Below are 19,146 nucleotides of genomic sequence, written 5' to 3'. Positions count from 1 at the left end.
GGGGTTTTAGGCTGGGCTTCTGTACAGCACTTTGAGATATCAGCTGATGTACGAAGGGTTATATAAATAAATTTGATTTGATATGTGGTTTTTAAAATAAATAAATAAATAATATACATATATATATTGCCCCTTTATTTAACCAGGTAGACTAGTTGAGAACAAGTTCTTATGTAAAACTGCAACCTGGCCAAGATAAAGGAAAGCAGTGTGACAAAAACAACAGAGTTACACATGGGATAAACAAACGTACAGTCAATAACAATGGAAAAGGTCTATGTGCAGTGTGTGCAAATGTAGTAAGATTAGGGAGGTAAGTCAATAAATAGGCCAAAGAGGCAAAATCATTATAATTGAGTATTGACACTGGAGTGATAGATGTGCAGATGATGATGTGCACGTAGAGATACTGGGGTGCAAAAGAGCAACAACAACAAAAAATACAAATATGGGGATGAGGTTGTTGGGTGTGCTATTTACAGATGGGCTGTGTACAGGTACAGTGATCGGTAAGCTGCTCTGACAGCTGATGCTTAAAGTTAGAGAGGGAGATATAAGTCTCGTCTTAGTAATTGTATTTTCCCTGGCTGCCCTGCATCTTCTAGCCAGATGAACCCTGGCATGAGATCCGGATTACTCTACCTCAGGTCTAAGATTATAAAGGGCAGATGGATAGTGAGATGATCCAGGGCTTTATTATAATTCCATTGATCTAAGAGCCATACAGGATAAGGTATATGAGATGAAAGCACCTGGCCCTGACTTGGGATTCATAACAGAGAGGACATTTTTATTTAATTTGATCAGGTGGCTATAAACTTAAATCCTGGCTTATAGCAGAACAGTCCGTATCTAATAACAATGAGGTGGGTGCTTATATTTGTCCTATTTCAGACATGTACCAAGTATGTATCATACTCATGTGTGAATTGGAAATCCCAACTCCCCGAGACACCCAATGGCAACCCTGGAGCAATTAGGGTTAATTGCCTTGCTCGACCTAGTTGGCTCGGGGATTCAAACTAGCAACCGTTCGGTTACTGGCCCAACACTCTAACCGCTAGGCTACCTGCTATCAGTGGTCAGATCAGGGAGGGTCAGGTATATTAACATGTTGACTTGCTGCACCCTCGACAACTACCGTGATTATTATTAATTGACCATACTGATAATTTATGAACATTTGAACGTCTTGGCCATGTTCTGTTATAATCTCCACCCGGCACAGGCAGAAGACGACTGGCCACCCCCCACCCCTGGTTCCTCTCTAGGTTTCTTCCTAAGTTTTGGCCTTTCTAGGGAGTTTTTCCTAGCCACCGTGCTTCTACACCTGCATTGCTTGCTGTTTGGGGTTTTAGGCTGGGTTTCTGTACAGCACTTTGAGATATCAGCTGATGTATAAATACATTTGATTTGACTGGCTGTTTGATGAAGGGACCTCCTGGTAATTCTCTCCCACGGGGCCTTAAGATAGTTGGAGGAAAGCCTCTCCCACACCTGATGCTCTGGCTCAGTGAATTAGCCCAGTAGGGACCTGGAGAAGTAGCTTCCTGTGTGTTTGTGTGTGTGTTACAGCTGGGCAGAATACCATATTTTACTATACTGAAGACTTGTATTGATGCAAGGACCGGCTTGTGTTTTTACTTCTATAACGGTATTTCACTGTTTGGTTTGTTAAATGTGATACGCCACTCTGCCGCGTGTAACGACAGTTTGTGTAGGTTACTTCGCTATACTTAATTTGTCTCTCTCCCTCTCTCACACAACAAGCCCCACCCTGCCACGTGACTCGAGGAGCGCAGTTGTCGTTTCTCGACCATTTGCTGTTCACTCTTCAGTCTGCATGTTCAAGACTGACAACATTGCTCCATTCCACTTTGCTTCCTAATATAAATCCACAAGTATTCTATAATTACTTAGTTTGTGTATCTTACAGTCTGCAAACAGCTAGTTTGTCTTTTCTTAGCAAGTTGTAGCTACAATAAATCATGTTTGCTCCAATTGCTTTTCGCTAGTTAGCTGGTTGTTTGTGCATTAGTATCTTCTAAATCAGAGAGAAATAGGCAAAGCATGACTATGTTAGCTGTATTACATTTAATGAAGACAAAGATTAAAGGGTCTCCTTGGAAACACTGACCAACATTTTGGTTCCTACCCTGTCACAATAATGCCACCCTGGCTTTTTCATTCGTTGTCAAACAACACTGTATTCAAAGTGCCTATTGTTACATTCTAACTATAGAATTATAATAATCATTGTATTCCCCTTTTTCCAACAGTTTACCCAAGTGTTTTGATCTAAATTGCAAGTAAAATCGCAATTTCAATAGTTCGGACTCTATGTTTTGCACATATTGTGCAGACCAACATGGCAGTGTGGAAATAATCTCAAACGAGTGCAGGGAATGCAGAAATGTATGAAAATGCTTATTGGGGGGGGAAATTAAATTGAACAGTATAAAACAATCAGAAAGGAGACAGAGCCATTGAAATCACTTAGAATGTACAGTTGAAGTCAGAAGTTTACATACACTTAGGTTGGAGTCATTAAAACTTTTTTTCACCCACGCAAGTATAAACACCATGGGACCATGCAGCCGCCATACCGCTCAGGAAGGAGACTCGTTCGGTCTCCTAGAGATTAACGTACTTTGGTGAAAAAGTGCAAATCAATCCCAGAACAACAGCAAAGGACCTTGTGAAGATGCTGGAGGAAACAGGTACAAAAGTATCTATATCCACAGTAAAACGAGTCCTATATCGACACAACCCGAAAGGCCGCTCTGCAAGGAAGAAGCTACTGCTCCAAACCCGCCATAAAAAAGCCAGACAATGGTTTGTAACTGCACATGGGGACAAAGATCAGACTTTTGAGGAATGTCCTCTGGTCTGATGAAACAAAAATAGAACCGTTTGGCCATAATGACCATCATTATGTTTGGAGGAAAAAGTGGGAGGCTTGCAAGCCGAAGAACACCATCCCAACTGTGAAGCACGGGGGTGGCAGCATCATGTTGTGGGGGTGCTTTGCTGCAGGAGGGACTGGTGCACTTCACAATATAGATCATGAGGAAAGAAAACTGTATGGATATATTGAAGTAACATCTCAAGACATCAGTCAGGAAGTTAAAGATTGGTCACAAATGGGTCTTCCAAATGGACAATGACCTCAAGCATACTTCCAAATGGACAATGACCTCAAGCATACTTCCAGAGTTGTGGCAAAATGGCTTAAGAACAACAAAGTCAAGGTGTTGGAGTGGCCATCACAAAGCCCTGACCTCAATCATATAGAAAATTTGTGGGCAGAACTGAAAAAACATGTGCGAGCAAGGAGGCCTACAAACCTGACTCAGTTACACCAGCTCTGTCAGGAACGGGCCAAAATTCACCCAAATTATTGTGGGAAGCTTGTGGAAGGCTAACTGAAACGTTTGACCCAAGTTAAACAATTTAAAGGCAATGCTACCAAATACTAATTGAGTGTATGTAAACTTCTGACCCACTGGGAATGTGATGAAAGAAATAAAAGCTGAAATAAATCATTCTCTCTACTATTATTCTGACATTTCACATTCTTAAAATAAAGTGGTGATCCTAACTGACCTTAGATTAAATGTCAGGAAAAACTTTGTTTAAATGTATTAGACTAAGGTGTATGTAAACTTCCGAATTCAACTGTATGTGTTGCCACCCTAGGATCAGAGACTACTCATAAAGCAAATGTAGAACTGTTATTATTCAAAAACATAAAATACAGTCAAACTGTCAAAAATGTGAAAAGTATTGTGGCCACAGAGATGTGTGTGTCTGTTCTCTGAGCAGCATGAAAGGCTGCAGACCAGGATGCAGTGAGTAGACAGGCAGCCACTCGAAGTGAAGAAGTCTCGAGTGGCAGGGAGATGGATCATTTAACGCTGCGTCTCTCATTTGAAGCCATCCGCCTCCAGAGAAATGCTGACCTTGGTTGCTGGGAGATGCCAGCCAGCCTGCGCCTGCCTGCACCCGATCGCCCAGGACGACTGTTCTCAGGGAAATTGGCATGGAGTACACAGGGTAGGGGCCCAGCTCAGAGGAACAGAACATCAACAGGACCGAGAGGCATGGGTTCGTGTGTATGTTTGTGCACGAGGCGTACGCGACGTACACTCACAGTGTGTCAGAGTGTGTGTGTGTTATACACACAGCACTGCACTCTAGCTACCATCATCCCAAATCAAGGAGGGAGGTAGGGGAGGGGGCCAAACACAATTACTGCACAGTAAGAGACACTGAGTCAACGTCTGCGCTTGCCATAATCCTGGGCCTGGTTCAGAGACAGTGATGTAGAGCTGGCACGTAGTAGTGGAGAAGTCTACCCAGGCAGGCACAGTCCACCCAGGCCAGTCTGAGGGGAGATGTGGGAGAGATAGAGCCACCCTCCACCATCTCACTGCTCTCTACTATGGGGTAATGGTGGCCATCTGGGACTAGAGACCTGGAACATACAGCTCTTTTAGTTTAAATCAAATCATGTGCAGCGAAATGCATCGGTTTCTAGCTTCAACAGTGCAGTAATATCTAGCAATAAAAAAAATAACAATACACACATAATCCAGAAAAATACAAAAATAAGTTATATAGTATAAGCCATGACTAGAATACAGCATATACAGTACCAGTTAAACGTTTGGACACACCTACTCATTCAAGGGTTTTTCTTTATTTTTTAAACTATTTTCAACATTGTAGAACAATAGTGAATACATCAGAACTATGAAATAACACATATGGAATCATGTTACCAAAAAAGGGTTAAACAAATCTAAATATATTTTATATTTGAGATTCTTCAAAGTAGTCATTCTTTGCCTTGATGGCGGCTTTGCACATTCTTGGCATTCTGTCAACCAGCTTCACCTGGAATGCTTTTCCAACAGTCTTGAAGGAGTTCCCACATATGCTGAGCACTTGTTGACTGCTTTTCCTTCATTCTGCGGTCCAACTCATCCCAAACCATCAAAATTGGGTTGAGGTAGGGTGATTGTGGAGACCAGGTCATCTGATGCAGCACTCCATCTCTATCCGTCTTGGTCACATAGCCCTTACACAGCCTGAAGGTGTTGGGTCATTGTCCTGTTAAAAAACAAATGATAGCCCCTCTAAGCGCAAACCAGATGGGATGGCGTATTACTGCAGAATGCTGTGGTAGCCATGCTAGTTAAGTGTGGCTTGAATTCTAAATTAATCACAGACAGTGTCACCAGCAAAGCACGGCCACACCATCACACCTCCTCCTCCATCAAATCAAACGTATTTATATAGCCCTTCTTACATCAGCTGATATCTCAAAGTGCTGTACAGAAACCCAGCCTAAACCCCCAAACAGCAAGCAATGCAGGCTCCATGCTTCACGGTGGGAACCAGACATGCAGAGATCATCCTTTCAGCTACTGGGACCACCCATACGTAAGGTTTGATTTCCACCAGTCTAATGACCATTGATGGCGTTTCTTGGCCCAAACAAGTCTCTTCTTGTTATTGGTGTCCTTTAGTAGTGGTTTCTTTGCAGCAATTTGACCATGAAGGCCTGATTCACGCAGTCTCCTCTGTTAAGATGTGTCTGTTACTTTTATTTGGGCTGCAATCTGAGGTGCAGTTAACTCTAATGAACTTATCCTCTGCAGCAGAGGCAACTCTGGGTCTTACTTTTCTGTGGTGGTCCTCATGAGAGCCAGTTTCATCATAGCGCTTGATGACTTTTGCGACTGCACTTAAAGAAACGTTCAAAGTTCTAGACATTTTATGGATTGACTGACCTTCATGTCTTAAAGTAATGATGTTCTTTGCTTATTTGAGCTGTTCTTGCCATAATATGGACTTAGTCTTTTACCAAATAGAGCTGTCTTCTGTATACCACCCCTACCTTGTCACAACACAACTGATTGGCTCAAACGCATTAAGAAGGAAAGAAATTCCACAAATGAACATTTAACAAGGCACACCTGTTAATTGAAATGCATTCCAGGTGACTACCTCATGAAGCTGGTTGAGAGAGAATGCCAAGAGTGTGCAAAGCTGTCATCGAGGCAACGTGTGGCTATTTGAAGAATCTCAAATACAAAATATATTTTGATTTGTTTAACACTTTTTTGGTTACTAAATTTTTCCATGCGTTATTTCATAGTGTTGATGTCTTCACTATTATTCTACAATGTAGAAAATAGTCAAAATAAAGGAAAACTTTTAACTGGTACTGTACATACACATTTGGTGAAATAGGATGTAAAAATTATTAAAGTGACCACCGAAAGGTTGCTGGATCGAATCCCCGAGCTGACAAGATATAAATCTGATATTCTGCCCCTGAGCAAGGCAGTTAACCCACTGTTCCCCGGGCACCGAAGGCGTGGATGTCGATTAAGGCAATGCCCCCCACACCTCTTTGATTCAGAGGAGTTGGGTTAATTGTGTCTTACGCATTTCAGTTGAAGGCATTAATTTGTACAACTGTCTAGGTATCCCCCTTTCCCAATGACTCTGTGCAGCAGTCTCTAAGGTGCAGGGTAGAGTGCTGGGTGGTAGCCGACTAGAACAGTAAGGTTCAGGACAGGATCCTGGGCGGAGGCCGGCTAGTGGTGACTGTTTAACAGTCTGATTGACTGGAGATAGAAGCTATTTCTCAGTCTGTCATTCCCAGCTTTGATGCACCTGTACTGTCCCCGTCTTCTACATGGTAGCAGGATGAACAGGCTGTGGCTTGGGTGGTTCTTTTAGTTCCTGCCTGAACTATTTGTTTTCACGTGGACATGTCTCAATACTTTCTTATTTGGACTTGGAATCAGCATGTGCAGAAGCATGTGTTTTTACCCATTGGAGTTTTATGTTACAGCACAGCAATATCATTAAGGCAACTCAACAGGTTGCAGGTTACTCTATGCTTGTAGAACATAAATGTGTCTCCTGTGTTGTTAGATAGTGCTTATGGCATGACAGTGCTTATGGCATGGCTGTTAGTTGTAATGGCATGGCAGTAAAGGTCCTGAAGACCTGGGGTGGTGGTTTTGGGGCTGCCAGCTACTCTCTCAGCTGTACGGGAGTCCCAGTCAGTCACACCACCGGTCTGCTAAAGCTCCTCCGTTTCAGGTGAACTCTATTCCTCAACCCCAGAGGAGGGCACAGGAGAGGCACGTTGCTCATCAAATACACAGGAATGCAGGCATACACACAGGTTTAAACACATCGGATCACTGCAATTTATTGGACAAAGAGATGAAAAATGCCTTTTTAACTCAGTATGGCCCCAGACCCCAGAAAGACTTTGTTCCCAGATGGGAGGGGTTGTATAGGCCAGAGGGGGCTAGATGCCAGCGGGAACATACACAGACAGTGTGATGAAGAAGGTGCAACAGCTTGGCCCCTAAGACCCTCACAAACTTCTACAGATGCACCATTGAGAGCATCCTGTCGGGCTGGTTCAACCCAATGCATCACCGGGGACACACTGCCCTCCAGGACATCCATGGCACCCAGTGTCAAATGAAAGCCAAGAAGATCATCAAGGACCTCAGAACCGAGCAATGTGTTGAATCTCTGAGTCAGGTGCATCTATGTTGATCCTCAGTCATGCTAGCCCTCAGCCTGTTCAAAATACATTTGTCTGTGAGCACTCAGCCAGAGATTTATGGCTGATGGATTGCTAGCACTATGATATGTGGAGAAAGAGAAGGAGAAGACCGGTGTGCTGCTGCAACGTGTCCCCTCTTGTTCACGTCTTCTGTCTTTATTCTCTCTGTAGTGTTGTCAGCCTCCTCTCTCTATGAGGAGTCTGCAGGTGGACACAAGCAACGAATCATCTGTGAGTCCACAGACATCAGAGCAAAGAAAAGGAACGGAGTGCCGAGGAAGAATGACAGGGCCTTTTTATCTTCCTTTCTGACAGCGAGAAAGCGTCGTGTGCTGAATGATTGGGGTCCGGGCCTGAGACTAGAGAGAGCCTGAGACTAGAACAAACCTTCACCAAGCCTCTTGAGTACTACTATAATTGCTTGTTTACTGCAGGCCTGGGTGAGTGTGTCATTCTTAGCAGGAGCTGGTTAGGAAACACCTGTTGGTCCATTAATATTTTTGTCTCAGTAAAGACAATATATTCACTCTAATACGGTCTGTGCCTTGGGATTCTTGCTTTTCCCAGCACTGGTATTTTGGATGAGCGTCTACCTCAGACCTCTTTTGAGGTAGGAAATACTCCTTCACGGCAGCACTTGAATGGTTGATTTTCCGGACCTAGATTAAGCTTACTCCTGGACTATAAAGCATGCTCCGTGGAGAATCACCACTGAAAGTGTTTTTAGTCCAGGAATAGGCTTCATCTGTGTCCGCAGCCTAGCCTCAGGGCAATTCGGTAGATTTGGAATGTAAATCTGTTCCCCTCCATTTAGTATGAAACATTACACTACGTTAGGTTACATTACGAATGGAATAGCGGTCGTACAATATATACATATATCATACGAATTAAAGGACGTATAGTATTATACGTTCTTCTCTGAAACCAAGTTGCTTGTTGCATGGTAACAACAAAGGAGAATTACAGGGAGAATTTGCATTGGTGGATAAATATCAACAAAGGTTAGGATAATATATGTAAAAAGTCAGGGGAACTAAAATGACAAAGGTTCAGAAAATGAAGTAAAAAAGTTAGATGAATCGGGTTAAGGTTAGAATATGGATTAGCTCAAATGCTACAGTTGTCCCTGACACGTCTAGAACACGCTAGACGGTCACGGTCAAACGTCCCTCTGATCGTTTCTGTCTTAAGTAACCATACAAAATGTAACATATAAGACTTATTGGAAATGCAAATATTTACGTAAAATACCAAACGTCTGCCCGGTAGTCCAGTCTGGTGTCCAGGAATTGGCCCCTAGAGAACCGGACCGAACTACACTCTAGAGTGTGTATTAAGCAGCACTTACCACCATCTTGTTGAGAGAGACCCAACAGTCCTGGGGGAAGTCCTGCAGCATGGGAACCAGGAACTGCAAACAGCCATCCCAGTGACACAGCAGCAGCATCATACCAATCAGGTTGAAGATACGCATCACTGCACTGGCCAGGTCATAGGTCATATGGAAGATCTGTCACGAGAGGGTCAGAGAGAGAGGAGTAAGTGGTGTGTTACACACCTCATTCATTCACCATTTCACATGGACTTAGCCTGTTAACATAGCCAATGAACACAAAATCCCTGTATTACTGAGTTTGGGTGGTATTGGGTTATTTTCACGGTGCCTGTACAGCTATTTCTGTATCTGTTTATGGACAATTTACCTGCAGCGTACACACACACCTACATAAATGCAATGGCTTGTCTTACACCATTAAGGTCAGAGGGCTCAGATTGGTGCATTTAGTGTATCGCGGTGCCCTCACAGGCAGTTGCTCGCCATCTCTCAACTCACCCCTTCATGCTTCTGCTATCAGACTCACTGCCCGCAAGAAACAGGAGGGGAAAACACTTGAAGGCCTTGCATTTTGATTAGGATCCAATCATGGGCTAAAACTAAGTCTTCAGCTAACTAGCAGAACTATGACATGTAACATGTGTCACTGTCAGTTGGCCGGAAGGGCCAGGGCACATAGCGTAGATGTAACAAGAACCTTATGGCCTGCAGCCCATTACACAAATAGAAACACAGGACAAAGCATTACGCAATCCACTCTAACACATTACACAACAGTTACACAACAGTTCCACAGCCACTAATATGGAAATACTGTATCAATTCAATTAAAATGTAATTGTTTAAGGATTCTGATTCAATCATAATGCTCTAGATGGGAATCAGAAATGAGAGCATGCTAAGTGAAAGTCCTCCTGAACCCACAACGCAATCCCAGAGTGCCTAGTGCACTGCTGCCTGGCCAGCCCAGCTCATGAGAAAGGTAACATCCACTCAGTCTGGACGTGACTGCAAATGGAAGAGGTTGATACAAGCTTCCTATTCCCAGAAAGCCTCAGTGTTTTTACTGCTGCATCCTGTCTAGCACCTAGAACACAAACTAACAAGCACGTACACACAAACAGCCCAATGCAGAGGGGATGACACTCAGGGAATACGTGGGTCTAGATAGGGTATCAGAGGAGTGCTCCAAACAGCTGTCAGCTACATGCAGTAGTAAAGAAGACCGTGTTCCCAGGTACATCTTGATGAGCACATTGCTCTCTAAGAAAATGAAGTCACTGTATGACAACAGCTGTGAAAAATATTGCAGTTCAGGCTCCTCCTTTATTCGGTGACTTGTCTAACTGGCCCTCTCATGCTCCAGATGAGGTGAGCAGCTGCCCTGTGCAGAGCAGAGCTGAGCAGTGGGTGAGAGGCACTCGGTTACGCAAGGGGTTGATTCAATAATTAGGGGGTTGTGTCTGGCTCAAATTACCACTCTGGAATCAAGAAAATAATTGTCCCATTAAGTAGAGTACAGAACACACACAAATGAGTCATCAGACTTGGGTCAGCTCAGAGCCTCTTCTGGAATATCTTAGCTAGCACAGAAGGGGCATAAATGTATGTATGGCCATCCTCCCCTCTGTTTGGCCAGCACAGCTTTACACATCCAGTCACATCAGGGTAAAACAGGCCACTGTGATTGGCTGCACACCACAGCCAAATGTTGTGATGATGAGGCTAACTGGCCAACACAGTCACTGAGAAAGCAAGGCTGTGAATCTCAGCATCCTGCTGATGTATATCACTACAGATACAGAGAAAAAACAGTGTTGAAGGCCTGTGATAGTGTGAGACTAGCCTATTATTGGAAGGACATTACTCTGAAGTAGGTTGGGCTGATGATGTTCATATCTGACTCCCTTCTGTACTTGCCCTGATTTGACAAACTAAAATAGCTTATTATTTCTACTGCTGCCTTTGTATCATAGGAGTATTATTGCGGCCTACCCCCTCTTTCCATTGGTCGATGCAAGTACTTAACCCATAGTATGTAGCCTCTCATTGTAAATTCTAGAAACACATTGCCAATCCCATCTCCTCCTGCCACTGGTCAAAGTTAGACTCTGCCGAGTCATCAACAACCTCCTCCACATGTAATGGATTAGTTGAACAGTGCAGAAGAGAACCTCCCCAGTTATTTTTCTTCTCCTCAAGACTAGTATGTAGGAGATCTAGTTTCAGGCATTTTTTTCACGCCTGCTATGTTAGGTCAAAGTAAGTTCTAGAGCCCAGTTTACCTCTTCCCATTGGTGGATGTAGCGGATTAGCCTGGACAGCCTGAGCAGCCTCAGCAGACTGAGGATCTTGGTAAAGCGTAGGATCCTCAGGGCTCTGGCCGTTTTATACAACTCAGAGTCGATCCCCTTCTCAACGATCAGGAAGATATAATCCACAGGGATGGAGGAGACAAAGTCCACCAAGAACCAGGTCTTCAGGTACGTCCTCTTGATCTTCCTGGGGTCCAGGATGATCTCGGTGTTGTCCTCAAATACAATGCCTGTGCGGAAGTTGAGGACCAGGTCCATGAGGAAGAAGGTGTCAGAGACCACGTTGAAGATGATCCAGGGCGCGGTGGTCTCGTCCTTGAAGAAGGTGATCCCAACGGGGATGATGATGAGGTTGCCCACCATGAACATCAGCATGGTGAAATCCCAGTAGAACCTAGAGGGCAGGAGAAGGAGGTTAGGGGACTGAGAGACAGTTATGGTGGAAGAACTCGGGACACCTGAACTTCAACTCCTGTTCAATCGAGTACAGGCTTAACTAAATTAAAAACAAAGAATGCAATATAACATTTTATTAAATCGTTTGGGGAATGGTCTTGTCGCGAGGGAAGATCCTCGGAGACAGGGCTTCCTGTCATCACATAATCTATGCGGGACCAATTGACAGGTGCTTTTACTTAGTAAGAATACTACAATAACAGTACAGTAAGTGACTAGGGTATGATGAGTACTAGTTCAAGTAGAAAATGTAGTATCACTGTTTTCATTATGAGCAAATGTTCTTATTTTCTGTTTGCTGTGCATATCACATGCAAGTAGTAGGGAATGGCCAGGAACGTCGCAATACATTATCACTATACCGAGGAGCTGATAAGATACTGTATGTACTGCGATTCTCACGACTCCCACCATTCTCACGAATCACGATTCTACATTTATTGCGATTTGATGTTCCAAACATATTCTCACTATATGTCTGCTGCAGAGACAAGAGAGAGCGTGAGAAAATGAGTTATGATCAGTCCGGGAAATATAAGTGCTGAAAAGAAATTGGCTCCCTATTTTTTTTTTTAAAGATGGAGAACAAGCTATGAAGGAAAAGTACTGGTGTTTGGATGCAGGTACAGTCGACTAGTACAAGCTGATGCTACCTACAGTGGCACAAATAAATAAACGATACATGGAGACAAATATCAATATGGTATCATCCAAAAATAATATCACGACATGTAACTGTATGGATTTTTTTCCCTCTAATCACTAAAAGTCGCTGATGTTGCTTTATCACTCTGACAAGTACCCTCTCGACTTACTGCAGCCTGCTCTCTACTGTCCACATCTCACAACACCCTCTGTCAGACAGGGGCACACTGACAATAACACACACACACGCACAGAGTCAAGCAAACATGTGCATGCAAGCTCACACACACACACACACACACACACACACAACAAGGCTGGTGGCATAGTCTACCGCAAAACAGTTAACAATCAACAGTCATATCACTGCAACCTGTCAGAAATCAAGTCCATCCTCCTGCTCATGCATGACAAGGTCATGTCAAGGACAGGAGGGGAGGCGATGGGGGAAGAGGGTAATATGAGGGTACAGCTGGATGGTGAATTGATTCTAAATCCTTGCTACAAGGACAAAGGGTGGCATAGGTGAAACCAGAATAGTAGGCCTATATCGGTATATTTGAATTATTGTGACTGCCAGGTTATGTAAGATAGTTACACTACAAGTTTATGGAATTTTGCATATGGAATGTTACACTTGACAATAACATGTGTGAGGTAAGAGATTGATTAATATTGAAGAGCTCAACTGAAAATACATATTGAATTGTGCACCTAGTGTAATATCAGTGGCTATCAATAATGCTGTCTAATCAACCCAAGGTAATGCTTGGAAAGAGTGTAACTGATAGGTGGGACGCTGAGTCATGTCTTGATTGAATGATCCTGCCTGATCGGAAACGGACATTGATGACTCCACTGAGTGAGTGATCATCCTTCCAACGAGAAATTGCTACAGTAGGCTACATAACAAAAATGCCCTAAATGTTGCCGTGAAGTTTGCAAATTGCTCAAATTTACTGTATCGGAGAAGTTAATGGTTGTGAAATAGGCCTAAAAATCACTCTCTGTCTAAACGCACAGTATGTGACAGTATGCTGTCATGTTGACAGTTTTGAATGCCGGGCTGTTTTTTATGGTTCGGGCAAGGCCCCTTAGTTCCAGTGAAATGAAATCTTAACGCTATAGCATACAATAACATTCTAGATGATTCTGTGCTTCCAACTTTGTGGCAACAGTTTGGTGAAGCCATTTGTGTCCTGTTTCAGCATGACAATTCCCCCATGCCCAAAGCGAGGTCCATACAGAAATGGTTTGTTGAGATCCATGTGGAAGAACTTGACTGGCTTGCACAGAGCCCTGACCTAAATCCCGTCGAACACCTTTGGGATGAATTGGAACGCCAATTGCGAGCCAGGCCTAATCGCCCAACATCAGTGCCCGACCTCACTAACAGTCTTGCGGCTGAATGGAAGCTTGTCCCCGCAGCAATATTCCAACATCTAGTGGAAAGCCTTCCCAGAAGAATGGAGGCTGTTATAGCAGCAAAGGCAGGATCAACTCCATATTAATAATTAATGCCCATGATTTTGGAATGAGATGTTCGACGAGCAGGTTTCCATATAACAAACATACATAACAGTACTACTTCACATTTGTATTACTGAGTATTGGGTCAGTGTACGTCCCTGTTTGTTTCTCTAAAAGGTCATGTTTCGGAAAGAGGGAGCAATGGGACGGGGTGCTGCTTAATAACACAATTCATCGTTCACTTTAAAAACCACTCCAATCTTAACCCTAGAAGAGAGATGATACCTTGACTCTTTCTTGACATCAAGACCTGGAATTGACTTAATAAAAAATCATGGTGCCTCTTATAATTACACGTGCACGTAATGAAATTGATTACCAGTCGGCTTAAAATAGCTGTCACCAATACGAGGGAGAGTCTGTCTAAGACCGAAGCGTCTGATTTCGGGGGAAAAGCCTAAATGTTTATGGGAATCTATTGTGGAGCGATGTGAGGAAATGGGAGGAGAATAGTGAGGGATAGGGACGAAGCAGCTACAGTGAGATAGCTCAAGCTGATTTTGCATTCATGAAAGAAATTGTTCCCGATTTTAATTACAGAGTATTAAATTAACACCGACACCTACCCATAACGAAATCCAAAAGATCAAACTAGATTGGTGCATTTAGTATTTTCAATATGAAATCTAATATGAATATATTTGCATGGAATAATATCCTGTCAAGAGTCATGCACAGTTCCATTCATGTAACATTCATATTTTATGAATAAGCATTGACAAAATAAATATGAAACATGTTTGACCAAGTTATGTGACAAAACAATATCAGATGTCTGTGTATGATAATGTAATCCAGGGATGGGCAACTGGCAGCCCACACACCCCCTTTTGAAGGCCCTCAGATCAGTCCCCCCACCCCCCCAAAAAAGATATACAATACCAGTCAAAAGTTTGGACATACCTACTCATTCAAGGGTTTTTCTTTATTTTTTACTATTATTGTAGAATAATAGGGAAGACATGAAATAGCACATACAGAATCATGTAGTAACCAAAAAAAAGTGTTAAACAAATCAAGTTATATTTTACATTTGAGATTCTTCCAAGTAGCCACCATTTGCCTTGATGACAGCTTTGCACACTCTTGGCATTCTCTCAACCAGCTTCTTGAGGTAGTCACCTGAATGCATTTCAATTAACAGGTGTGCCTTGTTAAAAGTTAATTTGTGGAATTTCTTTCCTTCTTATTGCGTTTTAGCAAATCAGTTGTGTTGTGACAAGGTAGGGGTGGTATACAGAAGATGTGGTATAGATCTTCTGGGTGGTATACAGAAGATGTGGTATAGATATTCTGGGTGGTATATAGAAGATGTGGTATAGATATTCTGGGTGGCATATAGAAGATGTGGTATAGATCTTCTGTGTGGTATACAGAAGATTTGGTAAAAGACCAAGTCCATATTAGGTCAAGAACAGCTCAAATAAGCAACACCCTCATTACTTTAAGACAGGTCTGGGCAATTCCAGTCCTCGAGGGCCTGATTGGTGTCAATGTTTTGCCCCAACCACATCTAACACACCTGACTCCAATAATGACCTAATCATGATCTTCAGTTTAGAATGCAGTTCGATTAATCAGCTGTGTTTGCTAGGGATGGAGAAAAGTGTGACACCAATCAGGCCCTCAAGGACTGGAGTTGCCCACCCCTGCTTTAAGACATGAAGGTCAGTCAATCAGGCCACAAGAGCAGTCGCAAAAACCATCAAGCGCTATGATGAAACTGTCTCTCACGAGGACCGCCACAGGAAAGGAAGACCCAGAGTTAGCTTTGCTGCAGAGGATAAGTTCATTCGAGTTACCAGACTCAGAAATTACAGACCAAATAAATGCTTCACAGAGTTCAAGTAACAGACATCTCAACATCAACTGTTCAGAGGAGACTGAGTGAATCAGGCCTTCATGGTCGAATTGCTGCAAAGAAACCACTACTAAAGGACACCAAGTAACAGCCAACAAGTGCTGTTAATATGTGGGAACTCCTTCAAGTCTGTTGAAAAAAGCATTCCAAGTGAAGCTGGTTGCTAGAATGCCAAGCGTGTGCAAAGCCGTCATCAAGGCAATGGGTGGCTTCTTTGAAGAATCTCAAATATATTTTGATTTGTTTAAAGCTTTTTTTGGATGCTACATGATTCATGTGTTATTTCATAGTTTTGATGTCTTCACTATTATACAATGTAGAAAATAGTCAAAATTAAGAAACCCTTGAATATATATATATTTTTTTTTAAAGAACTCGGTCAGTGTCTCAATTTACTGTTGCGATTTCGAGTAGTAAACTACACAAGGTGCAATTCAGAGATTTGGCCGTGCATCAGCAGTTTTTACAGTCAGTCAATTAGCCCATGTCAGCTAAACAAACAAATATTGCTAAATTAATTTAGAAGCCAGTTATCTAAGCTTGTTATCATCGTCGAATTAATGGCGGCCCCCACCATTGATTTTGTTAGTCTCACTCAGATATCATTTTAAAAACAGCAAACATTTCTCATGATGAGCTCAGATTTTTTGGTGTGGCCCCCACCCCCATCAAAGTTGCCCATCCCTGCTTGAAATATGACTATACTATTAGGGAATCTGAGACAAACGCTTTCTAATAGGCTACCATTAAGAGCTTAATAAAAAAGCGCATGTAATATTTCATAAAGGTGATAACCTGGGACACATTTTATCAACTGCGTTGGGTGTTTTAGATTGATTTCATGCGGTATATGTTTGCCAAGTAACTTCACCAACAACAAGGCCTTTGTGGTCAGCTGTTTTACACACGCGTCCTCAATGGAAATCGCGAGACATAAATAGGCCTTTCCTTTAAACTACAGAGGTTTCAGCAACGCAACTCTCATCCCTAAATCAAGTATTTTCCATGGAATAGGTCTTTCGACCCCAATATGTCAAAACTGCGCAATGATGAGAATGTGCAACATACCTTTTCAGCTTTTACATTCGGTGTTGTTCTCCCAATATATGTCGCCTAATTTGACATTTAGTGGCAATGCATTACTCATGAAAATCAGCAGACCGCACTGACAGCAAACGTCAAAATGGATGTCAACAAATCTTATAATTTAACAACTCATAAACTACTTCCAATGCTTAATATCAAATTGGTTGTTAATTTATATTCAAGTTACTTATTGGGTAAATTGTTTAGCACATAGATCACATTAACAATTTGCGCCCACCTCAGAGTGGCACTTCACTCAACCCATACCTGAAATCGCTGTATGGATGAATAATCCAATTACCGGCCGATTGGACGCGCTCTTGTTCCTTTTCCACCGCTTTTTGGCTCCCAAACATACGCAGGGAAAATTTATTAACTCCAGGCTGAAGCATGGAACTAAATTGGCGCTGCATATAAGTCCGATTGTCCTGCGGTTCCCCATCATCTGGCACAATCTGGGGTCCATCCTCCGATTTAAAAAATGCGAGAGAATTCCTGTTCTGTTGGTTCTGCACAGAGGACGATGCTTTTCTATTAGGGGCACTTGAGAAGGAAACTCTGGAGTCCTTTTTCTCATTACCAGTAGTTGTGGCCCCGGCCACCTCGGGCCCTTGCCCCTGTACTGAGGTGATCGAACCGTCCATGCTGGCGACTCTGGAATTACATCTAGTTGGCCTTTTCCCGTTGTCCGCTGCAACTATTCCACCGGTCTGTTTCCCCTGCCTAGAGACGATGGAGGACAGGCTCCCTGAAATGTTGGGGTCCCTTCTGCAATCTCCGTTGTTGTTGCATATCACACCGGTAGTGCCTTCACCTGTCCAACAAGTAGCCAACACGGTTACCGATGACCCTGGGGCTAAGTCCCCTCCAGCCCTATAGTATGAGCCGCCACGGGCAGTAGCATCTCCCTGGCATAACAGAGCACAGCTTGTGGCGCCTGTAGGAGCACAAGGTGCGGACTCTTCGCCTTGCATGAACCACAGCTCATTGTTGGAGTTCTTGCGCGCTGTTGATGATGCTCCCCCTCCTGGCGTAAATTGCTTCATCTTCAAACTTAGACCGTTCCTATCGCCTCCGCCACCAACGGAGCCGGTTCCGCACAATAAAGGCTGCTGGAATTTGGACTCATCTTCTCCATCCTCAGCCTCGTCCATGACAGCGCCTAAGAATAGAGTGCGCGCCTTCGGAACCTTTGCGTGGCTGGGCGGCGACGAGTTCAAAGCAGCCCCAGCCTATTGTATCCAGTGGAAACCACTTTAGGATACAGCACCAGTGGCGTTGCTATGGCTGCAATCAGGCTACTCGTTTCATATCACAGTGAAACGGAGAGCCCGTCCTATTACCTATAACCTCAGAGCCCTCCTCTCCTCCTCACGAATGACATCCAAGGGAAGTTTCCAATGTGAGATGACAGCATGGTGGACTAAAGAAAGATGGTAAAAAAGTAATACAAGCGTGAAATATTTTCTGTTTTGAATATTGTATTTTCAATACAAATAGTTTGTGAAACATTCAAATGCAATAGTAGCCTTGAAAGGTCAATCGATAAGCACATTGGCAAATTTACTCAATTTTATGCATAGGACGCATGTGTAATCCCCAAATAATACTGGTGGATTACTTCACCTGAGAAATGGAATATGTGCCAATATAGGCTACAATATTCACCAGTCCAGATGTCGATTTATTCAAGACACCTTGATAGGCTACGTCAACCATGCCACATAGAATCACAATGGTTCGTCCACTGATGATTAAATGGCACCCTCTGGTGTCGAATCTTCTCACAATGATTTGGATGTGTAGGCCTACTGATGTAATATTGTACAGTGAGTCTATATCGGTTTGGACTATGAAATCGGACTTTTAGTCCACTCATTTACTAGTCTCCCTGGGACCTAAGTAGATAAATTGCCTCCCACAACGTTAGCAATGTTCCAGTATACAGTCGTGGCCAAAAGTTGAGAATGACAAATATTAATTTTCACAAAGTTAGCTGCCTCAGTGTTTTAGATAGTTTTGTCAGATGTTACTATGGAATACTGAAGTGTAATTACAAGCATTTCATAAATGTCAAAGGCTTTTATTGACAATTACATGAAGTTGATGCAAAGAGTCAATATTTGCAGTGTTGACCCTTCTTTTTCAAGACCTCTGCAATCCGCCCTGGCATGCTGTCAATGGCAGCCCATTCTTGCATAATCAATGCTTGGAGATTGTCAGAATTCGTGGGTTTTTGTTTGTCCACCCGCCTCTTGAGGATTGACCATCAATTCTCAATGGGATTATGGTCTGAGGAGCTTCCTGG

The 19,146-nt window shown here is 43.0% G+C and overlaps 1 protein-coding gene across 1 annotated transcript in view; it reads right to left on the bottom strand.

Annotated features, from left to right (window-relative positions):
• The window catches only part of LOC115108289 (potassium/sodium hyperpolarization-activated cyclic nucleotide-gated channel 2-like), a 71,457-nt gene extending 53,341 nt beyond the window's left edge, over positions 1 to 18,116 (bottom strand). Inside the window, exons 1-3 of the mRNA XM_029632441.2 lie at positions 17,106 to 18,116; positions 11,231 to 11,654; positions 8,958 to 9,119 (exon numbers count right to left, since the gene is read on the bottom strand). Coding sequence (XP_029488301.1) covers positions 8,958 to 9,119; positions 11,231 to 11,654; positions 17,106 to 17,992 — 1,473 coding nt within the window. The 5' untranslated portion in view covers positions 17,993 to 18,116. The remainder of the gene's footprint in view (positions 1 to 8,957; positions 9,120 to 11,230; positions 11,655 to 17,105) is intronic.
• Positions 18,117 to 19,146: the final 1,030 nt, after the last annotated feature.

Source organism: Oncorhynchus nerka, linkage group LG24 (assembly GCF_034236695.1).
Source record: "Oncorhynchus nerka isolate Pitt River linkage group LG24, Oner_Uvic_2.0, whole genome shotgun sequence".
NCBI classification, from domain to species: Eukaryota; Metazoa; Chordata; class Actinopteri; order Salmoniformes; family Salmonidae; genus Oncorhynchus; species Oncorhynchus nerka.
Note: the sequence above shows the minus strand (reverse complement) of the source record. Positions and strands in the feature narration are given on the sequence as shown.